Below are 27,587 nucleotides of genomic sequence, written 5' to 3'. Positions count from 1 at the left end.
AGAAAAAGGAATTTGGGAGGGGTTGTTTTGAATGAAAGTCCATTGGAGGAAAGCGAGAGAGGCTGTCAACAGTTTCTCATTGGCCGAGTTGCTGGGCAAGGAAGGAAATCTTGTTGGAATAATGTTAGAGAAAAACCACCCATAATGGTGTCACTATGCTAGAAGCCCAGGATGCTAAATCTACATTTAATACCTGATATAATTGCAGTTTCTCCCTCTCCTAGAAACATAATTTTAAGTCAACTGGTCTGGAATTTTCTGGTCAACACCAGTGAGGTAGTCTGTCATGTGGGCTCCCTCAATCCCCCATAGATAGAAGAGGCAATCTGCAGATAAAAACCTTTCTGTTGCCCTCCTCCAAGTCCCAGCCCCCAAATAATTTTTTTTCTTTTAAAATAGCTCCTTTGTCCTGGCTGGTTTGGCCCAGGGCGTTGAGCACTGGCTGCAAACCCAAAGGTTGCTGGTTCGATTCCCCGTCAGGGCACATGCCTGAGTTGTGGGCCAGGTCCCCAGTAGAAGATGCGTGACAGGCAACCACACATTGATGTTTCCACACCTTTCTCCCTCTTTTCCCCTCTCTCAAAAAGTAAATAAAATATATATTTTTAATAAAATTAAACAGCTCCCTTGCCTCACCCTTCTTTCTAGAAAAACCTTCCATTTTGTACAACCCCACCGAATACTCTTGTGGTTGTTAGAGGGGATGCTGCTGAATTCATGAACTGCTTAATAAAGCCAATTAGCTCTCCACATTTACTCAGTTAATTTTTTTTTTTTACACTGGTATGACTTGGAAGGCGCATCTCTTTCTGTTGGGGTTGGTAATTGAAGATTCTTCCTGTAATTGATGCTGAGTGATGGTTTGAGGGCCCGAGTCAGGCCTCCCCTACACCATTTAAACGAGGCTTTTCCTTTATTAATTTTCACAAGATTACCGGTAAGTACATTATAAACTTTAGGGAAAGGGATTTAGTCCTCTACGTTTTGGTGTTATTTAAATTGTTGGGCCATTAAACTTAATGCGTGCAAGGATTTTGAATAGATAATTTCTCATGTTGAACCCAGGAAAGGAGAGGGCGCAGTTGGCAGCTGTCACAGACGGATATAAGGGAGGACTGGGTCTTGTATTCTAGTTCTTCAAGTTGCTGTGTTGAGTCACCAGAATTGACTAGCCCCGTCCCCGAGCTAAGCACTGTGCTAGGTGCCATGTTAGCTGGGTAACCGCTCTGGGCCCTAGTGAGAGGATGCCGTGCCCTACAAGGTTTCTTGGGTGCGACTCTGCGGCAGGGAGGAGGCTGGCCGGACGCAGCACTCCACGCCCTCCCCCGGGGCGCTTATAATTGAAGGTTCTCCGAGAAAAACTACACCCAAGATGGCACCGCCGGCCGCTCCCGGCTCAGCCACCATCTTAGTAGTTCCCGAGGCGGGCAAAAGCAGCACGCCCGCGCGGCCCCGGCATCCTCAGCGCGCCTGCGCGGCCGCAGAGCCTCCCCCGCCCCTCTCGCCGCCGCCGCCGCTGCTGCACTGACGGCGGGGACCCCCGCGCCTCAGGTGAGTGAACGCTTCAGCCCGGCCCCCTGGGGACGCGGCCGCTGCTTGCGGGGGCGTCGCTCCCTTTGCTTTCTCCCGTCCCGCTCCGTGCCCGCTGCGCGGTGGGGCCCCGGGCTCTCGCTCCCATCCTCAGGATCCCCCGGCGCCCTCCGCTCTGCCAGCTCGCCGGTCCCGGTCAGCCCGGCCTCCCTCGGCCGCTCCCACAGCCCAGGCTGCGGACCCCGCGGCGATGCCGCCGGCGACAGCGTGCAAGGCGGCAGGGGCTGAGCCTCGGGGCGCCCACACTCTCAGTCGCAGGGACCACCTCAGGCGCGACCTCCTTTCTCGCTCCAATTCTGCCGGCGGCGGGGCTCCATGGGACTTGGTGGGCCTCAGTGTCAGGCACCCATCAGTCCCGCCCGCCCGCCGGCCCCAGAGCCAGGGAGGCTTGGAAGGTGGGCGGTGAGCCCTCGCGCAGCCCCACAATGACCCTGCAAGGGGGGTGCTGCTTCATCCCTCTTGACAGATGAGGAAACTGAGGCAGAGAGCGGGGAAGTGCCTGCCCAAGGTCACGCGGCTGAGAGGCATGGGCTGGCTCTTGCCTCGGTCTTGGGCCGGTTCGGTTGGAATTTAATCTTGAACCTTTAGGAAAATTCTGAAATACACTTATCTCTGGATCTGCTTTTTCAACGTCATAAAAGACTGCAAAACCAGCCTTTTCTTGTTGAAGTACAATTGAGGTGTTGCTGTAATTATAATAGTAGTGTTACTAATAAGAGGTAACGTTCACCCGGTGCTCGCTGTGCGCCCGGGACCTTGCTGAACATTTAATTACGATGATCTCACTTAATAACCTCGGCGTTTCCCAATCGAATGTGTCCGCTTTTTGCGCGCACCCTTTTTTCTGCAGAGCCGGCCTCCCGGTCGCAGGTCGACTGGGGAGCCTTGGGGCTCAGGAGGCGGGAAAGCTCTCCCCGGTGGCTGACGGGCAGAACCGGGGTAAGCCTGGCGTGCCGCGTCCAGATTTCTCCCTCGCCCGGCCGCCAGAGGATATAATTAGCCTCTTCTGGCTGCCGAGAGAGCAGGACTGGGCGGGCTGGGCTGGCTGGCTGGCCCTGGAGGTGACAGAGCAAATTTGGCGAGCGCTCACCTCCTTCTGGGGCTTTCTGGCTCTGTTTTTACATTGGGCTTGCACATCTTAGTATTGAAAATAAAGTAGAAAGAGAAAGGGTTGACCAAGTGGTGCTGACTCTTAAGAAGCTACCCTGATTTCAAACCCCAAAGTAACAGCTGTAAAAGCATGTGAATGTTTCCTCCCCAAAAGAACTAGCTCAAACTGTCCTTTTTTTTTTGTCTTCCTTAGCAAATCCTTTTTAAACACATTTCAAAGCTCCACTAACTCACCGCCATCTCTGTGAAGCCTTCCTTGCTTGACTTTCCCAATTAGAATTACACGCACGTGTGTGTATACACATGTGCGCACAATAGACCTATTAGCCCCCTGAAGTCAGGGTTGGTCTTTGCAGTTCCAAGTGCTTAGCTCACAGTAGGTTTTCAGTAAAGAAAAGACTCACTGAATTTCCACTACTCCTTTTCATTACTCAGAGTGGTGTTTTTTTTGTTGTTGTTGCCTTTCTGTATTTTCTCCTTGCCTGTCAATTTTTCTTTACTCTCCCTTCCTTTATTTTTTTCCAGTTTTATTGAGAAATAATTGACATACATCACTGTATAAATTTAAGGCGTACAGTGTGATGGTTTAACTAACTAACTTTGTGAAATGATTACCACAATAGGTTCAGCTAACATTCATCTTCTCATAGCTATGATAGAAAGAAGAAAAGGAAAAAAAAAATTTACCTTATGATGTCCCTCCTTTTAGATCTGCCACTCAAAAAAGGTCTCTGGTCCACCCTGTTTCTGAAAATTGCAGATAAGGATCCTGTATCAACAAGCCTGTTTATCCCTGACACCGGAGTTGGTATAAATGTAAAGAGCAATTTTGATTTGTATGTTGTAGGAAGGTAGCCTGAGGCTTGTAGTCTTTTAGTCTGTCTCTAAATGCATTTTTATTTTCTTTTTTGCCTTTTGTGGCTGACTGCCACTGGTGCTACCAGAGTAATCACAATTTTTACCATAAATGATTTCATAGTATTTATAATAATAAATATTCAGAAGGGCCCTTTGGGAGGCAGCATACCTGTGCATAGGTTCTCTACATAAATGAGGCTTTTTAGAGAGTTTTTCCAAATAATTTTCTTCATATATTGAGCTGTTAACATGGAAGACATGGTGCTCAGAATGGTGAAAGAGTCACCATTTAATAAAACATGGTTCCTCTTGAAAGTGCTTAGTAGCTAACTGGGAAACACCATATCTAACTATAACTCGTCAGGTCTAAAATTTCCCGTAATAGCATCATAAGCAAAGCAATGCTAAGGAGTGAATTTGTCCAAGGTCAGACCTGGAGCTACAACTTGAAAATGAGACTTATCTTTTATCCATTAAAGGTTTATCATTATTTTAGTGAGTTCATCCTTAAAGACATTAATCAGTTACTCTATCAAAGTTCTATTTGTGTGCTTAGAACAGGATTGAGGAAGAGGTAACTAAAATATGATTCATGTTTTTAAGTTTATGATCTGGGAAATATTACTATTATAGGTGTGTCAAGGACTTTCAAGTCCAAAGATTGATAGCATTTTGGGTTTACTGCAGAACTGGTTTCAAGTGATTATATCGTGAAAGACCTTCCTAGTAGTAAAAACTGTTCTCTGAATACAGTGTGTACATAATTGTTAAATCCTGTGATAGAGAGACTAGGTGCAAGAGGGATGAGCTGTGGTAGTGAAAACACTTTGGGGAGGAGTTAGGACTTTCTAGACTTTGACAGATTGGTAGGGTCAGAATTAATCGAAAGGACAAGGAAAGCATTTTGAACTAGGGTGGCAAAACTAATGCAAGATAACAATACTGAATGTATTTAAGGGACAGTTAAACTGACTTGACCAGAATCACTTGACTTGGGTGAGAGCAGTGGTTCTCAGCCTTTAGTGTGCTTCAGAATCACCTGGGGAGTTTACTAAATCTCGAAATGTCTGAGTCAGTCAGTATGTTTTGACTACGGCCCAAGTTTGTATTTTTAACAAGTTCCCTGATGATACCGAGGCTTCTAATCCAGGAACAACACTTTGAAAATCACTAGATGAGAAGGTTGAGAAGCTAGTGTCAGAAACTGTTGAAGAACTTTTTCCAAAAAGGTGGGTGAGTGGGTATGTGTGTGTATGGGCATGTGTGTGTGTTATATACCATCATAGGAGAGTTCTGGAAATATACACTCTAAGCTAGTAATAATAACTTCTGGAAGTGGGATTTAGGTGGTTGGAGAATTCACTTTTTACCTAATACCTTCCTATGTTTTTGCTTTGTGCACTTACTGCTTTTGTATTTAAAAAAAAGAAAAGCGAGAGTCTTTTTTGAAGATATATGCTGTACTAAAATATTTATGGATTTAAAAAAGAGCTTGCTAAAGTAATTAATGTCACACAACAAACATTTTTAGAGTGTCTGCTGTATGCCAGGTGCTGCCAAGACCTGGAAATACAAAGCCTTTGCTAAAGCTTGCAGTCTGGTGATTGAGATGGGCTGATAACAGCTCTACTGGGTATCCTGTGAGCTTCCTAAGAGCAAAGATGAAGGTCTGGCTCAGCTTGTGGCAGATAACAGGCACTTGGTAAATGATAAATGATTGAGTAAATCCAAACAAGAAGGGAAGATAGTCAGAAAGAAAAGGACAAATGGGAGATTCTGGAGGAAAAGTTGACAAGTCTGAATAGGGATGCTGAAGGGAAGAAGTGTGTCGAGGACTTTCAGGTCCAAAGATTGATAACATTTTGGGTTTTCTGCAAACTGGGTGTCAAATTCTGAAAGACCTTTTTAGATCCTCCCCACCCCACCCCCCTTTTTTAAGAGACTGCTTGGCAATGGCACACAAAAACTAAACCTGGATTGAGTATGAGTATTTGCTAGGTTTCAGGGCTTTCTTGGTAAATGAAAGGTTTTTCTTTAATTACAGGGCTAGTTCTGTTGTGTTTATAATATTTACCTACAACCTGGCCATTAAATATTTATTATGTGAGGTTAACTGACATACATGGAGGATGTTTTAAATACCATTCAAAAAGGGATTGTGTTATGTCCATTGATCTTATCTCTTCAGTGGAGGGAATGCTACGGTCGACTCAGAATTCTGTCGTGTTTCTCACAGTGCCTCATAGAGTCTGGCATGTTATCAGTCCTAAATAAATATTCATTGTTGATAGCTGAATGGGCTGTATGCTGGAGGAAATATGGCTTTGTTGCATTCTGAGTTGAGTTTTACAGAGACAGTATTTACATTCTCAAGCAGGTTATGCTTTTAAACTTGGTTGCTGTTAAGGAATAGGGAGCAACCTGTTCTTTCCAGCTCTTTTTGTGGAGGTGCTCCATTTTGTCTTCCCCAGAGATTTAATGTAGGAAGATTAATTTCTCAGGTGGCTTACCCCAGCCTTTGGCTATATCATTAGACTGTAATCACTTTAGCCCCTAAAAATACCCACAGTCTACAGTTTGGGGTTTTCAATTGATCAGGTAAAATTTTCTGCTACAGCCACTCTTCATACTTGACTTTATTACTCTTAAGACTTTTTTGTTATAAGTTTTGCAGCATTTTTTTTTTAAGATAATGCTGTTTCAGGTTTGAAGGCGATAGCTATTATTTTGGGGGAACTGGGAGAGTGATCGCCTAAAAATTCATAAATATAATCAGGTAAGGAAAGTTGTATGTAGCTCATCAAAACAGAATGAAATTGCTTCTCATTTCTAATGATGAACTAAGATTAGTAGTCATGTCAGCTTTTCCTTTAATTGGAAGTTGTCATATGATAATTTTTCCAGAAATACTATTTGCTTTCAAAACAGACACAGTGTTTATTTTAAATGAAAGTTTTTATCCTTAGAATGCTTCTACATTTTTAAGGCTGAGCTTTCAACTTAATAGTAAAAATGGAATGTTCTCTAAAATTGTGACATCTGAGCTCTAAAGCTATGTTATGTGAAGCCATAATACTTAGCAGAGAGAGAGAAGAGAGGAATCAGGCTGTTTGTCTTGTTATCCTCGCAGTTGAGAAAGCTCTAAGGACAGGACCCCTCCTGCCATTCTTCAATTTTGGACGATGTTGCATCTTTTTAAACGTTTGTGTTGAAAGACAGGTTTAACCAGCATTTTGACTAAAATGTGACTTTGGATGATTAGACAGTCCACAAGGTTGCTTTTCAAATACCCCTAGATAAGTGCAGTTCTCTCCTATTAATTAAAGTAATAATGCTAATACCTAATAATACCCAACCATTTTTTAATAATACCTAAACTTTATACAGTGCTCTTAAGTTTAAAAATTCTTTGCTCTATAAGATCCTGGTAAACTCCAGTAGCCAAACCTGAGAAAAAGTATAAGAATTAATGATCAATTGGCATCAAGTGGGAAAAGTTGTTTTTAGAAACCTGCCAAACTCTAGATACTGGCTGCTCAGGTTCACATCCTCACTCGGCCACCCACTGACTGTGTGACCTTTGGCATATTACAAAACCTCTCCAAGTGTCCGTTTCTTCATCTTTAAAATAGGATTCGTCGTCGGCAGCCGTCCGTCTCGAGAGACGATGGTGTAGCTTCTTAAGAGTCTATCTGCACCGCCGAGGATGGCTGTGCAGTCCAACTCGGGAGTGACACCGTATCTGTCTCCTCCCGTGTTGAATTGACATCTTGTGATGACGCTGGAGTGTCCTCTCCAGTGAAGCTGAAGCTACAGAGCCTGGGCAGGGTGATATGGAGGGTCTGCTGTTGCCCATGCAGCAGACCCCCCCTCTCTTCGCAGCTGAAGGGTCCAAGGGAAAGACGGAGTCAATACAGCTTGGCTTCAGGTGCGCCGCAGGAGTTGCCGGTGTTGACTACAACGTCAAACCGCCTTAGGGACTCCGGCTCCGGATTTTCTGTCGGGGTTTACTCCCTTAGCCTTTCCCCTGAAGAGGTATGCCGCAAGGCAGCGGAGGTTTTTTGGAGTCAGAGTTTTCCTTCCCTGAAAATAGGATTACAGTACTTATTTTACAGTACTTATTTAACAAAATGAATGAGTGGACAAAGTGTTTATCATGGTATCTGGCATATAATAACTGCTCGATAAATAGGCTAGAATGAGTATTAAAAGTACTGCATCATAGGACTCTGGTTTATTCTTTACCTCCACTCAGGCTGAGTTAAAGGACAGATTGTTTTCAGGGATTCTGCCTTATAGCTGGTGGGAACTCAGAGCCCATCCCAACAGAACATCCCAGGGTCTTGCCAACAGTCACTTTCCTGGTGTCCTGAGCTGCATCCTTCAAGGAGGGAGGCAGAAGTTAGAGGGTAGAGTACTTCTAGAGTTCCTTTAGTGTAACCCCCATGTTCGCTTCAGCTGGTGGATGGGTGTCTGGGCTTAACGAGAAGGCCCCTAGATCGGCATTGATAGTAGTTATTTGCACCAGTACCCTGGAATGAATAGAATGAATATGGAGGGTGTGGCAAAAGTAGGCTTATAGTTGTGAGTATGTGAAACAAAGTCTATTTTTGTGTCATTAATTATTGTATGATTTTCCATACGAACATCTGTAAACCTACTTTTGCCCTACCCTGTAGGACAGACTCAGATTTCCAGCTTGACAGTCTTCGCAAACCTATTTACCACCTGTTGTGGGATGATACAGTGGAAAGGTGCGCCTGTTGTAAAGGGTGCTGCCCTTTTCAGAAAAACAGGTGTGTGGGCCAGAGGGGTGTTTCCTGTTAAAATGAGGGTCTGTGAACATGCTTTAGCAGCTACCGTTGATGGCTTTCCCCCCCACCTTTGCCTATGGGTTAGAATCTCAGAGTATTTCTTCTGGTGAAGAAGAACCCTGACTTCCCTTTATGTGGAGTGCAGAAGCTCAGTGAGTTGTATTTTTAAAAGTTATTGTTTCTTTCAAGGAGCTGGGTGGTTTGGCTTGTTTATTGCGCTTCTGGGGAGTCTCCTGAGACCATTTCCTTTCCTAAGGGCCCCCAGGAGGCAGCAATGAAACCAACATCCATTACCCTAGATGCTTGTGGAATTGCTTAAGTCAGTAGTTTTATGATTAGATTAATTCAGGCTTTAACCCTGGCAAAACTTGAGAGCCGATTCATCAGATAATTGTGCTGCTTATAGACTGAAGTATGGAATTTAGCCCAGTACTCTTGAGAGACCTTTCAGAGCCTGGAATAGGAGTCCAGATGCCAGTCCCAGCCCCTCACCTAAATTGGCTGTGTGAATTTAGGCAAATTACTTACATTTCTAGGCCTCTTTTCTCATCTGAGGATGAGGGCATGACTGTAGACTAGTGTATTTTCAATGGCCAATACAACAATAGTGGTCAGATGTAAATTAATGGAAATTATACCTATTTTTTTGTCAGATCAGCAAAAAAATATATTTTTTGTTGTGTCGCAGAATTTAGCAATTAGTTTATGCGTGCCATGAGGTGAAAAAGGTTGAAAATTGCTATAGTAGACCAGCGGTTCTCAGTCCTTAGCTGCATTTTTATAATCGTCTATGGAGTTTTAAAAACAGTATCCGGGCCCTACCCAAACCCGAGTGAACTGGATCTTCAGGATTGGAGCCTGGGCATTGCTATTCTTCAAAGCTCCCAAGTGTTTCTGATGTGTAGCTAAGAACTATCAGATGAGATGACCGTGTTTTAAACAATTGTGTCATTCTGTTCAGGAACCCTCAGTGGTTGTACACACATAAAGCCCCACTTATGTCCTCTGTGTTCTGACCAGCCTTGTCTTCTTTCCCAGCTATATTCTTTTTGGTGTCTCCTGGATATATTTTATACATTTCATTTTTCCAACTCCTGATGTCTTTACCTGGAATGTCCTCTCTTCCCTTAAAATAAGCTATCCAGAACATACCCATTCAAGGCCCCTCGTTCCTACCTCCTTCGGGAAACTCCTGACCATTCCAGTCCTTAGTTGTTTCTCCCATTGGTTATTTCTGTGCTGGTTCCAAGCTTTGTTTAGCTCAGACTAAATGCAGTGAACAGTAGATGCAGTGTGAGACGTGATACTCAAGCAACGTTCTGTCCTTTCGGAAGGTCTGGGACACATGACGATGCCACTGGTTTGACTTGTACACTAGTAAACATCTGTGTGATATCTTGTGTTGATGGCTATCTCATGTGTGTTTATCTTGTACATATTAGCTGATAGATACTTCTCTCTGACCTGACTTCAATGCGCATTTTTAGCCTTACATCCTATTTCCAAGAGGAACCTTCTGTTCTTGCCAAACTGGACCATTTTCCAGCAGACCCGTGCTTTCTCATATCTTTGCGTTTAAGTTATCCTCCCTTTCTGGAATTTTTTCTTAGTCTTCTGTTATCCTCACCTACAGGAATTTTATGTGTTCTGCAAGGTCCAGTTCAAATATTACCTCCTCCATGAATCTTATTCTCTGTACCTACAACTGCATTAACTGACTTTTGCCCTAAATCTCCATAACTCTTAGAGCGATGGTTTTCAACTGGGGGCAGTTTTGCCCCCACCGTCCACCCCCAGAGGACATTTGGCAATATCTGGAGACAGACTTGGTTGTCACAACTGTTGGAGGAGGGTGCTGCTGTCATTTAGTGGGTAGAGGCCATGGATATTCCTAAACATTCTATGCACAGGACAGTCTTCCACAACAAAAATATGTGGCCCAAAATGTCAGTGGTGCCAAAGTTGAGAAGCTGCCTTAGAGTCTGTCAGATTCATAGACTCATGTTCATACTGCTTTGAACTGTAGTGGTTTGTTGATAGACTTAATCTCTACTCAACTGAATTAATGGGTGAAGGCAAACTCCAGTCTCAAATCTTGGCTTTCTTGTTATTAACTTCATATTAGAGTTTAATCCTCAAGCCTGTGGTCTGATCCTAATCACTCTGTAATTTAGGAGTAGAGATAAAGAGGTCCTCAGTGTGAGGCAGGTGAATTGAGGCAGTTGGCTGAATTTCTCTCCTTTTTACCCTGGGCCCTTTAATCTGTGATAGCCTGGGAGGCAGAGCCATACAGGGCAAAGAGCGAGCATTTCTCCTGAGAAAATTGGGTTTCAGTTCCAGCTGTCGCATTTATTAGTTGTATTGTTATGGTCATTCCATTTTACCTCTTTAAGCCTCAGCTTTCTTTTCTTACCTCTGTAATAGGTGCCAGCGCCTCAGTGATCATCCAGTACGATGTTAGAGGTAAAGATGCCCTGTGAATTGTAGAGTGCTGGAGTTTTACTTATTGAGCTTTTCGTTTATAGGTAAAACAGGAGACATGTGTCAGCTTACTGTAGGAGTGCCACTGCCCACCCTCTCAGCCGGTTTCCTGGCCACTTTCTGCAGCCTTTCAGCCATAGCTGTTTCAGCACCAGCACCAGCTGGCCCTGTCCCGCTTGTTCTCCTCAGTATGCCTTCTTTGTTTGCTGCCTCCATTCTGCTTTGGCTGTCTGTCTGCAGTCTGCAGTCTTGCCAAAACCAAAAGTGATTGACTTTGCCTCTAGAATACAAACTGTGGCCTGGCATCAGTATATCCTGGCAAAGCCTGACGAAGGCCACACAGAGTGCCTTGGTCATGGGGGAAAGCTGCAAAACAAGACAGCCAGTTTAGAAAGCCAGTAGTATATAGAACCTCTCTGACTAAATGGACAAAGCAGCGAGTGAGATAAAAGCCTGAGACTCTCATGACCTTCAGCTGTCTTTGAACCTAATCAGGTTGATAACTGAGTGACCCCTTAGGATTGTAGTTAGAATCAAATGAGGTGGGGGACAGGGGAACTCTTACCCTGGGGGAGAATGTAAAATCTAAAACACTGCATTTGTAGGGAGCTCTGGGTCACAGAATGTCAGCCCTGACAGGGGCCAAAAAGGTCATTTTGCCCAGCCTCTTCTCTTGACAAATGGGGAAACTGAGGTCTAGAAAGGGAAAATGCTTTGCCCAGTGCCACTCAGCTAGGCAGGGGCCCACAGCTAGAGTCCACATCTGTTGTGCTTAAGGGCTTTTCCCATGACTGGAAGAATCTGGGCATCCATTTTTTTCTGCGTGAACAAGGGTTGCACTCAGAAATCTATTGTTGGACTGTGTTTAAACTGTGTTCCGCAGAGCACTGACTGTCTCACCACCACGTCAGCCAGCGCCCCTACACTTTTTTCTGTTCTCTAATTCAGAGGTTTGGTACAAAAATTAAGTCAGTAGTTTTGATGATCTTTTAAAGTTCCTCTCAAATGCTGACTATTAAAGAACCCTGGTGCCTCTCCTGGTCATCCTAGGAACATTTTTGCTTACATTTAAATTCAGAAATACTAATTTCTGTATTTCTACAAGATGATAGTCATGGGCTTTTTCTTTTCTTTTTTAAATAGCACAGAGAACTGAACCTCATTTTTCTTAGATTTTAATACTGTTGACTTTCATGGTCAAAGATAATAGCCCTTTCTTAGTCCTCCCCCTCCTCCTTTCCTCTTCAGTATTTGAGTTTTCTCCCCTTTCATGTAAACTTCTGTTATCGCGTGACTTCTTTCACTTTGTATTTCTGCATTACATCTTGCATCTCTTGAGCACTTCTTTCTTTGTTACTTGCTGATTCTGTTTTCGTTTCCATCACTGAGTTGTCTTTCAGAAGAGCCTGAGGCCTCCAGCTCCTCCACGTCTCTAGTTTGGTGAGTGCTACGGGGGAGGAAAAATAATCTTCCTTCTACCCTTCTGGCTGGACTACTAATCAAATTGACACAAGACAGATTAGCAGGAGAAAAACAAAGTTCAATAAAATGTGTACCTCCTGTATATGTGGGAGAGACCCAGGAAAACTGAGTAACTTTCCAAAATGTTAAAGCCATCTCCTTAAATACTGCCTTCAGCTAAAGACAAAAGAAGGTGTTGTGGATGGAGAGTCAGTTCTGGGAAGTAACCGGGCAAAGCACAATCAACAAGAATAAGATTGTTAAATAGATTTAAGTCCATGTCTTCTCCACTGATAGTGAATGCAGGCCTGGTGTAGTGAGGGAAACATACAATACAGATGGACATTTCCCTTACAAATGTAAATTTCCTTTTACAATGTCCTACCTGGTTTTCAGAGCCTTTTCCTTGTCTGCTATTTCTTAAAATTAATCATCCCAAAAGACTATTCCAAAGATATTTTGGGGTGGCAAACTCTGCTCCCTTTTAGCACCTACAGATTTTCTTCACTAAATATCACTCTGCTGTGCTCTGGGTTTTGGGTGTCCACTTTTTTGCTGTGACTCAAAATTGATTTTTTCACCACTTTCTCTGTTATTGCGTTTTAGTTCCCCCATTTCCGTTCATTGCACCATCATTCTTTTATCCCTGTAACTGTAAAGAATTGGAGAGGAAGAAACTTTCCTCTACCCTCAAGGTTCTTTCAGCTAGTCTAATAATAATCAAATAAACCTGAAATAGATTAACAGGTGAAAATAACCAAATGTAATTGCATACATATGTACGGGAAGAAGCCCTGCATACCTGAGAGTAAGAGACCTACATGCATGAAAGGTTCAGAGACAGAAAGGGAAATTGAGGTATAAGACATTCTGAGCTAGGGATGAAGTAAAAAAAACACTTTGGGGCTTCAAAAAGTATTCAGTAATCACGGGGAGAGCAGTTGTTCAGCAAGTTATTAGTTTGTCCTACCATATTAATAGGTAAAAAGTCATTTCTGGTGATAACTCTTAATGTGGGCAAGGCTCCTGAATTCTTCTGGAGAGAAGTTTCTTTTTAGGCTTCAGGGTCTTGGTTCCCTTTAGTTCAAAATAATCCACATACCACTTAGATTTGCTTAGGCACATCTTGGGGTGGCTTGTTCTGAACTTCTACAAAACCATGGCAAAATCTGACTTCTCTGACCTCATGCTATTTTTACCAATTTCATACCTCTCAGATCTCCCCTTTATATATGTGATTCATTAGCAGGATCAAGCTCTTGTCACTTATCAGCTAGATTTCTGCACTAAACCACTAAACTCCTCTCTTTCTCCAGTATATTCCCCTTTAAGTTACTCTGGCCTGTTGAACCTTTTTGAAATCCCACCTGAAATCTTTTTGAGAAGAAGGCAGGCTAAAATTAGATTAATAGAGGCTTTCTCTGTCCCATCATCCTCATCTCTATTAGGGATTAGTGCTAATAACCAAGCCTTTCCATTCTTCATCTCTTCAAATGATGATGTCTCCTATTGAACAGTCATTACTCAAAACTGATTATGTCTAAGATTCTGAACAAGATACCCAGGTGGTTGTCTGAGGTTCACTGTTCTAAAAACAAACAAAAAATAGTCCTTGTTTCTGAAACTGGTTACCAAGTAATAACTGGAATTTTGTTTCTCTTTTCTCTACTCATGTTCTCCTAGTCCTGAGCTAACTACTAAGATACTGAGATTCCTTGTCCTGGCGTGATAACTCAAACTTTTATTCTAAGGCATCTGAGTCATTGGTGGTATGGGATTGCTCTGGGCTTTTATTACCTTTACTTCAAGGAGGTGCCCTGTCAATAGAAAGGGGAAGAAACTTCCCCAGTGTTCCACAGCCAGTAGATGGTGCCTGGCATTGACATTATCGTATAGTGGGAAAAACAAAGGCTTTTCAGTTCTTACCCGATAACTTAGATGTGGGATATTGGAAAAGTCATTTAAATTCTCTCTAAGCCTTACTTTCTCATCGTTAAGAAATGATGATATCTACCTGAGAGGCCTGTTAGGAACATTAAACATAAGGTGCTTACGTTACAATTCCTGGCACAGTGTAGAATTTATACTTTCCCCTTTTCCTTTCTAGCTATTTGGCATCATGCTTACTTCCTCAGATCGAGGGTGACTGGTTTTTACTTTTCAGTCCTCCTACCTCATAAAACTGGGAAGAAGTGTAAATATTTGTTATTTACTGTAGTTTATAAACCTCTACTAGCTTTTTAAAAATGTTAATAGCCCTTAGTACCAGGATGGATCTGGCAGCCATATCATTTGTGCAGATGAGCGAACTGCAGGCCTCAGATCCCCAGGAGGAAGCCAATCTGTGTAGATGGGAGATCTGGAGATGGAATTTTCCACCATGTGTTCTTCGTTTTCTTATAGATGTTATAAAACTGTTCGTTGGCAAGGGCTCAGGACAGTGAGAACCAAGCAAAAATTAAGTCTCCAGAAGAACGCATTAGGTCCCCTCTAATGTAGAAAGTGAACATCTATTGTCTTGTTGCCAACCCCTGAGTCACACTGTGGCAGCTTCCTGTCCTGCGTTGAGACTGCATTGGGCCCTATTGATAGGGACAGCTTTCTCATTTAGTTTGTCTTTATTTAAGTGTTTGTCCTGGCACAAACATCACATTTTTTTCATCTTTAAAAAAGGCATGGGACCTGGCTGCTGTGGCTCAGTGGATGGAGCGTCTGCCTGCGAACCAAGTGTTGCTGGTCGATTCCCAGTCAGGGCACATGACTAGGTTGCACATCAGGTCCCCAGTTGGGGGCGCATGAGAGACAACCATACAATGATGTTTCTCTCCTTCTCTTTCTCCTTTCCCCTCTCTCTAAAAATAAATAAGTAAATAAAAAACAAACAAACAAAAAAAGGCATGGGAGCCCTGGCTGGTGTGGCTCAGTGAATTGATTGCTGGCCTGTGAACCAAAAGGTCACTGGTTCGATTCCCAGTCAGGGCATATGCCTGGGTTGTGGGCCAGGTCCCAGGTTGGAGGCGTGCAAGAGGCAACCACACATTGATGTTTCTTTCCCTCTCTTTCTCACTCCCTTCACTCTCTCAAAAAATAAATAAAATAAAATAAAATGCATGGGAACACTAGGTTGAATGCCAGTCACTTTGTAGGGCAGCTCAGGCTTTCTTCTGTCTCGGAGGCGCTTAGACAGGTCCTATGTGGAGTCATATTTGAGTAATCAGCATCGTGAAGTACCCTGCTTTCAAGTAAGTGAGTTAGAGTAGGGAATAAAGCAGGTGGGCTGGAAAAACAGTTTTAGGAAATCACCATTTTACATAGGAAAAAAGAACAAATGGAAATAGATTAAAATATTAACCGTAGTTGTCTTTAGATGGAAGGGCTAAGTAAAATATCTTTTAATTATCCTGTGGTTTCCACATTTTCTAAAGTAAGCATATACAGTATTGCTTTTACAATAGGAAAAAGAGCTTTAAAATTGCCACTTTAAATTACTGATAAATAGTAAAGTCCAAATGAAAAGTTGCCACAGTTTCTTTTTTTTTAAATTATTTATTTATATTTATTTGTTTGTTTGTTTGTTTGTTTATTTTTAGAGAGGGGGAAAGGAGAAAGAGAGGGAGAGAAACATCACTGCGTGGTTGCCTCTCACTCGTGCCCCCAACTGGTGACTTGACGTGCAGCCTAGTCATGTGCCTTGACTGGGAATCGAACCAGCAACACTTGGTTTGCAGGTCGATGCTCAATCCACTGAGCCACAGCAGCCAGGGCGTAGTTTCTGATGTGATTAATAAACACACAAATAGATACCAGTTAGGTCAATATTTTTATTTTCATTTTTTAAAGATTTTATTTATTTATTTTTAGAGAGATGGGACAGGAGGGAGAAAGGGAGAGAAACATCGGTGTGTAGTTGCCTCTTGTGCATCCCCAACTGGGGACCTGGCCTGCAACCCAGGCCATATGCCCTGACTGGGAATCAAACCTGCAACCCTTTGGTTCGCAGGCCGGTGCTCAATCCACTGAGCCATGCCAGCCAGGGCTAAGTCAATATTTGTAGAGTTAACTGGGTCGAAGCCCATCTGTAAAAGAAAATTATAGATGCTGGCTGAAATTTGTCATAAAAGATTCAATCCACCTCATTTCCTTTTGAAATGTCACTTGTAAAATAAAATAAAATACAATTTCAGCTTCTGGGCATTCAGTAGCTTAATCAAGTTTATGGGGTGCCTGGAATCTGAAAAAAGAACCATGTTCTATAGAGAGGTTAAATTATCACCAGGCTTGTGCTCTCTAAGTGGCACAAATGTTTGAGATGCTTATCATTGGCATGTGGGATTCATAGTTTGAGGAGTGTTCCTGATTGGCATCCTCTGGGCCCTTCAAAGGAATGATAAAAGTCACAGGTCTTGCCCACACTCAGTGTGGGGAGGGGATTATACAAGGATGTGAATACCAGGAGGCAGAAATCGTAGAGGCCACATTGAGTCTGTCTGCCATAACTAGTTTTCTGTGTCTTCAGCACACTGATCAGTGCATGACACATACTAACCTCTAGTATTTGAATGAATGGTTGAAATGGGACTATTGTATTTCCGGCTTCTAGTTTAAACCCTTTTCTTCACTTCCTTCTCTTCTGTTTCAGAGTTACTGATTTATTTTTGAGAATCCTCTACTTTCATCTGTCCTCATGGATGAACTTCAGGATGTTCAACTCACAGAGATCAAACCACTTCTAAATGATAAGGTAAAGACTATGTTTTCACTAAGCTGTAGAGATTACTTTTTCACTATAATGTCTTTTTCTGTGATTAGTTCTTTTTCTATATTATCTAAATGGTAACTAACTCAAAACACATTTAGCTTGACTTTCTATGGAAGGAATTCTTTTTATTTTATTTATTTATTGATTTTAGAGGGGGAGAGAGAGAAACATCCATTTGTTGTTCTTATTTATGCATTCTTTGGTTGCTTCTTGTATGTGTCCTGACCAGGGATTGAACCTTCAACCTTGGCATGTTGTGGATGATGCTCTAACCAACCAAGCTGTCTAGCCAGGAATGGAGGGAATACTTTTTAAAATATATCCTTTAACTTTTTTTTTTTTTTTTTTTTTTTTAGTGGAACCCATGAGTCTCAACTCTGATTTCTTTCTTTTTTTTTAAGTATATTTTATTGTTTATGTTGCTACAGTAGTTCCAATTTTTTCCCCCTTTGCTCCCCTCTGCCCAATACCCACCTTCCCTCCAGCAATCCCACCCCCCTTAGTTCATGTCCATGGGTCGTGCATATAAGCTCTTTGGCTTCACCCTTTCCTATGTTATTCTTAACATCCCCCTATTTTGTACCAACCAATTATGCTTCTTAATCCCTGCACCATTTCCCCATTTCTCCCTCTTCCCCCTCCCAGCTGATAACCCTACAAATCATCCCCATATCTATGATTCTGTTCCATTGTGGTTTGCTTAGTTGGATTTTGGTTTTATTTTTTAGATTCAGTTGTTGATAGTTGTGAGTTTGTTGTCATTTCAGTGTTTGTAGTTTTGATCTTCTTTCTCTTAAGTAAGTCCCTTTGACATTTCATATAATAATGGCTTGGTGGTGATGAACTCCTTTAGCTTTACCTTGTCTGGGAAGCACTTCATCTGCCCTTCCATTCCAAATGATAGCTTTGCTGGATAGAGCAATCTTGGCTGTAGGTCCTTGCCTTCCATCACATTGAATACTGCTTGCCAGTTCCTTCTTGCCTGCAAAGTGTCCTTTTGAGAAATCAGCTGATACTCTTATTGGCACCCCCTTGTAGGCAACTCTGCTTTTTAACTGTCTTTTTGATGCCTTTCCCCTTTTTTCTTTCTTCCTACTTTTTTTTTATGGGCCAAGTTCAGTCAAGTTATCCTTGAGATTTTCTTGTTTTACAGATGGAGATAGTAAGGGGAAAAATAATAGGCAAAGTTAAGTAGAAAGTATGACAATGGGGTTTGACTTAGAATCCAGGTGTCTTGAATTTCAATTTCTGTACAGAAAACTTAATATCCATGGCTGGTAAGGTACATAGACTGCAACAGTCTCCCTGAAGTTTGTTGGGTAAGTAATGTGACCTTTCTGTCCATGAGGTTTTATCAGGGATGCCTGGATGTCGGTAATATACCTCATTTTTATGTTAGTGTTAGAGAGCTACATCAAATAAAGAGTGGTGTGCTATAAGTTACCAAAAAGCTGAGAAAGCCTTATCCTCTCTCTGGTCCCTCTGTTCAGTAAATGTGCCTGGAATTTCCTCTTTCCAGTCCTTTTCTTCCAGTTTATTATCATTGTTCCCAATTAAAATATTCTTGTATCTTGGTGTGAATGACTCCATGGCATTTTTTCCTGAGGGAAATATTGATGAGAAGGTAAAGTGGGCGAGGTTGTGGTGAGGGGTACCCCAAAAGATGCTGTTGCCTGTTACCTTTTGTTGCCCAAAGGAAGACCCTTCACCTACAACTTCTATGGCTGTTGACTTACTGTGCACTTTATTAATTTGCTCCTGAGGCCCGTCAGCCCCATTTCCTTCCCTGTGATGTCATCTCTCCATTCCCACTCTCACTCCATTCTTTATCTTGCCCTAGATTTCTTGCTCTTCCCCTCGGCAAGCTGCACACTTTGTGTAGCCCCCTTTAGCTTATTTTGCTGCTTCCTCATGTTTTTAAAAAACTCTCCTTTAAGTAGTGGCTTTTGGTGTATGTGAAGGGCTGTCCCAAAAATTATTTGCCACAAAGAGGAAGAAGGAAATAAAATCTGCTTCCGTAAAGTTTATGTATAGCCACAGAAATGAATAGTTACAAGGCAAGTGGGAGTAGGCAGTTTAGCTTCAGGAGGGTAATAACCTATCCTAAATCTGGCTGATCACCAGAATCAGATGGGGAATTGTTTAAAAATACAGATTCCTGGGTCCCACTTAGACCAACTAAATTGGAATCTGAGGGTAGGAGAACAGGACACACACACATACCCCTCTGTTATCAGAGGTCCTCAACTTTAGCTGCTTGTTGGGATTACTTCGGAGATTTAAAAATTACCAATGCCTAGGTCCTTCTTCCAGAGCTTCTGATTAAATTGTTCTGGGATGTGGTTGAGCTTTTATAAAAACTCCCATAATTGAGAACTATGCCAAAAGTGATGCTGATTAGCTAATGTTAGAAAACCATGACCTGATGGGTCTCAAATGTTTGAGGACTGAGACACAAATAAGAGGAGGTCCCTTTTCTAACCCTGGACATCCACAGGATGCCTAACGAGGCATCTACATGAAAAGAGTTGCAGAAGTTAATTGACTGGATAGCTCAGAGAAAGCATATGGAAAGGGAAAGATTCAGTGAATGTGACCATAGAAAAGCACTGAATTAAATTCTGGATCCTCCTCTGAGGCTGCAATGATGCCCAAGTGCTATGGACAAAATTGTGCCTGTCTGCCCCCAAGTTCATATGTTGAATCCCCCACGTGACTTTGTTGGAGATAAGGCCTTTAAGGAGGTGATTAAGGTTACATGAGGTCATTAGAGTATAGCCCTAATCCAATAGGATTGGTGGCCTTTCAAGAAGAGGAAGAGAGAAAGAGATGGCTCCACGTGAGGACACAGCAAGATGGTGGCCATTTGCAAGCCAGGAAGAGAGCTCTCTCCAGAAACAATACCTGCTAGAGTCTTGCTCTTGTATTTCCAGCCTCCAGAACTGTGAGGAGATAAATTTCTATGGTTTAAGTCACTCGGGCAGCCCAAGCAGCCTAAGACATTAAGTAAGCAATGCCTCACTTCCTAACATCTGTTAGCCCCCCTTTGCTATGCCTGTGCTGTTCCTGCCCACTTCCCACGCCCCCCTCCTCTCTGCCCTGAGAAGTGCTCCTCTCCAATCACTGTGCTTGAGTGCTCCCCTGCTCCAGCGAAGCTTTATAGAAGTAGATTGGCAAGAAGCCCTCCTTGGTTGGTGGCATTCCCAAACAAAGACTTCCACCCCCAGTAGTCCCCCCTGCCTCAAGTAACAATGCTGCTGTCTTTGCCCAGCAATTGGTTGCTTTTGCATGCATTGTACAAGGTACAATGAAGATAATGCCTCCCATCCATTATTTCATTTGATCCTGCCAATAGCTTGGTTATGTAGGACACACAGATCAGTTTGTTCCCATATTGCTGGTGAGGAAACTAAGGCTAAGAGAGGTTAAGTGGCTTACTCAGATTGAGTACCTAAGAATGCCCGCTGTAGTCTTGCCACTCTTAATGTTTTGGGCTAGATAATTATTTATTGTGGGAGACTGTTCTGTGCCCTGTAGGGTGTTGAGCAGTATCCTTGGCCTCTGCCCACTGGATGCCAGTAGCACCTCCCCAGTCATCACAGTCAGAAATGTCTCCAGAGGTTGCCAAATGTCTCTTAAGGGACAAAATTCTCCCCAGTAGAAAACCACTGCTATTAGGGGATAAGCCTTCAGGTTTGAATAGGAGTAGATAGATGTCTTGAGGTTTTTTGTTTTAGGGGAGTATTTTTTGACCTATCATGCTATTATTTATTAAGTACCCCTTATGTGCCAGGTGCTTTACATACCTTTTCTCTTTCAATCATCAGAGTAACCCTTAGAAGCAGATAGTATTATTCCTCACTGAGCAGATGAAGCTCTGACTGAAAGAGCGACTTGCCCAGTCAGTAAGTGACAGAGCCAGGATTAAAACTTATGTCTTTCCTACTCCAAAACCTGGGGCCTTTCCACTGTATTCACTCTAAAGATGTGTTGGCATCACCTCTGTGGCTTGCTCTGTCTCTTTAAGGAAAAGCCTAAAGATGTGTATTATTTCACTTCATCTTTCTCTCCGTTCTCTTCATAGATATACTCTTAGCCAGAGACATCACTATGCCCTTCCAGGCTTCAGGAAGCTAAAGGAAGTCTAGACCCAATCTAGTATGGGGAAATTTGTCCTGGGATGACTTTAAGGAAGCATTTGCAGAATAGCTTTAAGCAAGGCTTATGTTAACGTTTCTCTTGTCATTTGTTGGTACTTTTCCCATTTAATTTTAGTACATCTGTGATTTTATCTATGACTCAGAATTGTGAAGAAGTGGGTAATTTTGTTGTGTTTGTTTGGCTCCAGTGATGAAAAGAAGCACCCACTAGCACTTATCTTTGTTTTGAGGGACAGAAATTGCCCAGTATATGAAACGACTTTTTTAAAAATAGCATTTCATCATTTTCAAAGCATTTTCACAATATTATTTTAATCTCTTAACCTCTTGTGATGTAAGTAGTTGAAGGTATTTTTAACTCCGTTTTGCAGATAAGGCTCAGAGAGGTTATGTGACTTGTCCAACTTTACTGTCTAGTAAGGTGGTGAAGCCAGGACTAGATCCAGCATCTGTTGATGTCAGCTTGGATCGGGGGTTTAGAGCTCTTCGCACCATCTGCTGCCTCTTGAGCTGGTAGTTCCCACCTTCTCACTCAGAGAACCTTATAACAAGCAGAAGAGCTGACTGGTTTGTGCTTCATTTCCCCTGCCCTCCCCTACCTACTGTTGGTTCAGATACTACTGAGTCTGGTGAAAGCCAAAGACCAGGCTTGAGAAAATAAGTAGGAGGCCATAACTGGCCTCTGCAGAATTGAGAAAATATCAAAAGGGGGAATAAATACTTAGTAGGGAGAACAGAAACAAGTTGTTTACTTTGTTTTGGTTGTTACAGTAGGAAGTAGGGTAGACCCTGTTACAGGTTGTTTTTCCTTTCTACTTGTAACTAGAAATGTGAAGAGAAGAGGGTAGGAGGGAGGACCCACGGATGAGTTTTTTACAGCCTTCTGATAGCAGGGACAGGCAAAGGGTTAGTGCCAGGGGTTCTTTAGAAAAAGAGGTATGGGTGTCCCTTATGTGGAAACTAAGAGATGATTGTCACATAAGTTGTCAGAAATTCCCTAGAAGGGACTGGAGCCAGAAGTCAGTTCCCAAGCAAGTAATGATGCCACTGTGACAGACAGTTCTCAGCCTGCTACACGGTCAGCAGGAGTTGGTGGGAAGAGCCCACACCTTAGCCACAGCTTAGCAGGGTCCCCACAGAGTTTTTATTGTGAGAGGTCAGTGACACATAATGTTAGCCTGATAGTCTGTTAGGGCAGCGGTTATTTTAGAATAGAAATTGTGCTTTTTCATCGGTCTGCAGGTAATTATCGAAGTATCCGACCTCTTTTTGTTTCTTTATGAAGTGTCAGTTTCTTAATTACTATTTTTTTGAAGGTAGTGATATAGGTAATTAAAATATATGTACACATACACCCATACAAACACACATACATATATAGAGAACTTTCATTTTTGTCCCTGGATTATTAGTTTGAACACGTTTGAATGGGGCCCAGCTAATGACCTCTACTCAGAAACTATGCTAAATGCTGTCAAACAAACCTAGTCATATCCTTTCTCCAGGATGATCACTCATGAAGCCTGAAGCCATTCTCTAAGAGGTTCTGGGATCTCTGGGGGGGAAAAAGCCAAGAAAACAAGTGTTAGTCTTTCTTCAATTATTGGTACCTTTTCTTCTGGGCTTCTAGCTGTGTACATTGGATTAAAAACACTTTGTTCTTTTTGCTAGGTATTCAACAAAGAAAAGCTCACTTTGGTTTCTAGGAAGAATCCTCTCTTTCCTCTTTTGGCATTTCCCTTTGTGCTCATCTCAGAGACTTCGGGGCTTCACAGAATGCTGCAGGGTGTGATCATGTGATTGTGAGGAAGGGGGATTCACACAGACAGTGACAGCTGCCGCCCAAATAGCTCATCAGAATTTGTGTCTCTGTCTTCCATGACCAAGATTTTTGTTGAAACTATAGAGTGATTTTCTCTAATCTTTCTAAATGATTTCTGAAGGAACCTCTGGTAACCCTGTAAAATCGGAGCCTTAATATGGTCTCTCTTTTTTTAAAAAAGTTCTTGCCCGAGGATGTATTTAGTGATGTTAGAGAGAGTAACGTTGATGTGAGAGAGAAACATCGCTTAGTTGCCTCCTATACGCACCCTAGCCAGGGAATGAACCTGCAACTTAGATGTGTGCCCTGGACAGGGATCAAATGCACTGTCTTTGGTGTAGGGGGCTACGGGACAACATTCCAACCAATTGAGCCCCCTGGCCAGGGCCCTACTATGATCTGTTTGACATCATTCCCCAAAAATTAATCTTTAAATCTTATATTATAAAATGCTAAGTTACAAATATATTTTTATACCATGCAGAATCGTCTTTTTCCAGTTTTCTAATTACAAAAGGGGGAGTACATTCCCAGTGTAGAAAAGTATAAAGAAATTATAGTTACCTATAATCTCTCCATTCAGAAATAGCTGCTGTTGTTAAATGTTTGGTATTTTTCTTCTAGTCTTTTATTACATATTTTAATGTAGTTGTGGTAAAACTGTAAAGACTGTTTTGTATCCTTTCTTTTCATTTAATGACCATATGATCTCTTAAACTGGAATGTAATAGACTTTTTGATTGTTTTTGACCTTAAGTCTTAACAAAAGTCTTTCAACATTTAACTTTTTATATTGGCTTATTTGTTTTATAAATACATATATCAAACACCTAATTTATACCAGGCCCTGTGCTTTATTTGGGGGAAGGTGTAAGTGGAATCAGGATCCAGGGGCTCGAACCATCTACCCTAGTGCAAGAGAGGGTTAAACACGCATCCCCATACATAAAGGTCAGGGTTCAATCTCCAGTTGCACATGCAAGAAGCAACCAATGAAGCATAAATAAGTGGAACAATAAATAGATCTCACTCCCCCTTCCTCTCTCTCTCTAAAAATCAACAAATAAAAAAATTTTTTTTTTAAGGAAAGGAATTAAACTGATTTTTGTGAAGGAGTTTTCAGGCAATTACGGGTAGTGCTACTAGGAGCTGCAGAGCACTATAATCCTTTTTACCGATGGCAGCATTCCTTGCAAATACGCTACACAGTCCTATCTACACAGTATCTTTGTTGTCTTTCTGTGCTCTGACTACATCAGACTTTATTTTGTGAACTTGGTTTCATGCCTTGTGATCAGATATCTAAATCTCTGGACTGTTTGGGGAAGTGCTTGTTAGCAGCTCCACACCTTCTGGAAATCATTGTTAAGGAGAATAGATATTTTATGATGACATAGTTTCTAAATAAAGGAAGGGTATTTTCCCCTTCCCAAACACACTACTCATTACCCTTTTTAAACTCTGATGTCATACTCTTTCATCCTGGCATCTAAAATGTTACAAAAATGTCTGCAAGTCATTCCCACTGATTTCTTTTTTTTTTTAAAGTATATTTTATTGATTATGTTGTTATAGTTGTTTCAATTTTTTTCCCCCTTTACTCCCCTCTGCCTAGTACCCCCCTTCCCTCCAGCAGTCCCACCCCCCCTTAGTTCATGGCCATGGGTCGTGCATATACATTCTTTGGCTTCACCCTTTCCTATGTTATTTATAACTTCCTCCTGTCTATTTTGTACCAGCCAGTTATGCTTCTTAATCCTTGCACCATTTCCCCATTTCTCTCCCCCCTCCCCCCCTCCCCCCTCCCCCCTCCCCCCTCCCGACTGATAACCTTCTGAATGATCCCCATACCTATGATTCTGTTCCTATTCTGGTTTGCTTAGTCGGATTTTGGTTTTATTTTTTAGATTCAGTTGTTGAAAGTTGTGAGTTTGTTGTCATTTTAGTGTTCATAGTTTTGATCTTCTTTTTCTTAAGTAAGTCCCTTTGACATTTCATATAATAATGGCTTGGTGATGATGAACTCCTTTAGCTTTACCTTGTCTGGGAAGCACTTTATCTGCCCTTCCATTCTAATGAGAGCTTTGCTGGAAGGAGTAATGTTGGTTGTAGGTCCTTGCTTTTAATCACATTGAATACTTCTTGCCAGTCCCTTCTTGCCTGTAGTTTCTTTTGAGAAATCAGCTGACAGTCTTATAGGCACCCCTTTGTAGGTAACTCTGCTTTTCTCTTGCTGCTTTTAGGATTCTCTCTTTACCTTTCACCTTTGACATTTTAATTATGATGTGTCTTGGCGTGGTCCTCTTTGGGTCTAGCTTGTTTGGGACTCTCTGTGCTTCCTGGACTTGTATGCCAAATATGGTGAGTTTTCCTTTATTATTTTCTCACATAACTTCAATTTCTTGCTCTTCCTCTTCTTCTGGCACCCCTTTGGTTTGGATGTTGGCATCTTTAAAGTTGTCCCATTTTATGCCAAGCTGCCACTGCCACCACCACCACACCAGGTCCTCTCTGCCCCAGCTCCGCCCCTCCTACCTGCCTGGATGAGTATTTCTTCTTTATATGTTTGTTGGACTTCCATGCAGCTTGATTTTCTGGAACTTCTGGTTGTCTCTAGTTTTGAGGTAGTTGTATTCCTTCTTAGTTGTGGAGGGAGATGCAGCGTGTCTGTTTAGGCCTCCATCTTGGTCAGAAGTCCCCACTGATTTTGTTTTAAATCAAACATTACTATGATGTAATTTCTTTTTAGAAGAGTGGTAAATTTTCCTTGTGTCTTTTGACTATGTTCTGCTTTTTAAATGATTCAGTGAAGTGTCCTTTTTCCTATCAGCAGTTTTATGGGATGCAACAGATAAGCCAGTGTATTAGGAGCCCTATTTTGTTTTTCCTCCCCTCCTTGTTAAACTTCAAGTCTTCCATTTCTGATCCATCTATATCTTTGTTCTCTTCTTAATCCTTCTTTAATCCCTGGTTCTGGACACTCTGGCTCCTGCCCTTTCTTGCTCCTTTCAGGGTTGGTCTCCAACTCCTTTTCTCCCAGCTACTTCTTTGTGGGTCGTAAGTTTGCTGTCAGACTCTGATCTATGCCTTAACCTCTTCCTATGGGTTCTCACTGCTGTCCTTAGATAGAGAGGCAAGAGGTAGTGAGCTTTACTGGGAAAGCAAGCTGCTTTCCTTTATCTTCATAGGAAGCCCACCAAAGTGTACCCTCACCTCTAAAAACTCACCTTTTACTAACACATGTTAGGAACCTACCCTGCCTCTGAAGCCTCTGGGTATGAAGAACCATTTTAGTTTTATGGCAGCCAAGAGGGCGCACGTACACTGCTTTCACTATGAATTGAGTTGGCTGCACATTTGGGGAAGCCACACGGGGAAACTGACTGTGTTTTCTGCCTTCTGTTGACAGAATGGTACACGAAACTTCCAGGACTTTGACTGTCAGGTAAGCACTGTACAAGCATCAGGGAGGGCTGTGTACAGGTTCCCTCCCCGAGCCTGTGGTCTTGTAAGGTGGAGCTCTCTTCACAGCAGCCACTGCTCCTTCATGTTCTTTTGGTTATTGAATCATATTTTAAAAAATAATTTGCTATTACATTAAAAAATTGTCTGCCAGGCACCTGTTTTACAGTTGTAGGTTACTGGGATGAGCTGTCTCTTTGTGATTAAGATCTCCTTTCCTCAAATGATACTGGAAACCCCAGTCACAGGTGTCAAATGGAGGGTTGTCACCTCACTGCAGAGAAGGTGGGGGAGGGGCGACAACAACAAAATCTTTTCCTAAAGAAAAGACAAGTGTTACTAATACAAAATGCAGATTGCTCTTGGCTTTATGTTTAGAACTACAAAATTCAGCCTGACTCATTAGTATTTTCTTAAATGATACTCTTCTCTTTCTAATCTGCTTTTTTTTTTTTTGCCTGTAGCTCTATTGCCAATTTAAAAACCAATAAAATGAACCAGCAACTCTTCATCTATCTACATTATTGACTGACCCTGAAAGAAATAGGAGGAAGGAATGAGTACATGGAAATGGGAACCTTGTAAGCCCCTGCAGCCTGACTGCTATTTTGGGGTGATGTCAGAGTAGAGGCTGGCAGAAGCAGCATGAAGTAGACTCTCAGGTTACCAGACAGAAAAGAAAGGTGTTGGGAAACCAACTTCTCGTTTTTAGGATTTGACCAACCTGTATACCCACAGGCAAACAGTTGTTTTCAGATATGCATTTTATGTTAACTAGTGGAATGTATAACATTAGCATCAAAAGGAAGAACTAATATTTATATCATAGCCAAACCAGTTATATTATAATTTGTTGGGTAACTATAATAGATACTAAATATACATCGTCTCCAGTCCTTAGAATGTTATCACAAGGTATTTTTTATTATTCCTTTTTTACAGATGAGGAACTTGAGAATGAGGGTTTTTAACTTACCATTGGCTGAAGTTGGGATTGAAAAACCCCATTCTTCCTGAATCCATTGCCTGTTCTTTCTCATCTGGAAATGTCCAAAGCTGAGACGTTATAA

General features: G+C 42.1%; 1 protein-coding gene across 5 annotated transcripts in view; it reads left to right on the top strand.

Annotated features, from left to right (window-relative positions):
* The first annotated feature begins 1,459 nt into the window (after positions 1-1,459).
* The window catches only part of NDRG3 (NDRG family member 3), a 71,086-nt gene continuing 44,958 nt past the window's right edge, over positions 1,460-27,587 (top strand). The window contains exons 1-3 of one of the 5 annotated variants that reach the window (XM_090286366.1): positions 1,460-1,551; positions 16,954-17,055; positions 26,465-26,500. In XM_090286366.1, coding sequence (XP_090142492.1) covers positions 16,999-17,055; positions 26,465-26,500 — 93 coding nt within the window. In that variant the 5' untranslated portion in view covers positions 1,460-1,551; positions 16,954-16,998. The remainder of the gene's footprint in view (positions 1,552-16,953; positions 17,056-26,464; positions 26,501-27,587) is intronic. The other 4 variants (XM_090286363.1, XM_090286365.1, XM_090286364.1 and 1 more) reach the window with 4 other exon arrangements.

This window comes from Furipterus horrens, unplaced genomic scaffold, assembly GCF_987537825.1.
Source record: "Furipterus horrens unplaced genomic scaffold, mFurHor1.1.pri manual_scaffold_8, whole genome shotgun sequence".
Taxonomy (NCBI): Eukaryota; Metazoa; Chordata; class Mammalia; order Chiroptera; family Furipteridae; genus Furipterus; species Furipterus horrens.
This window is presented reverse-complemented; position numbering and strand designations above follow the sequence as displayed.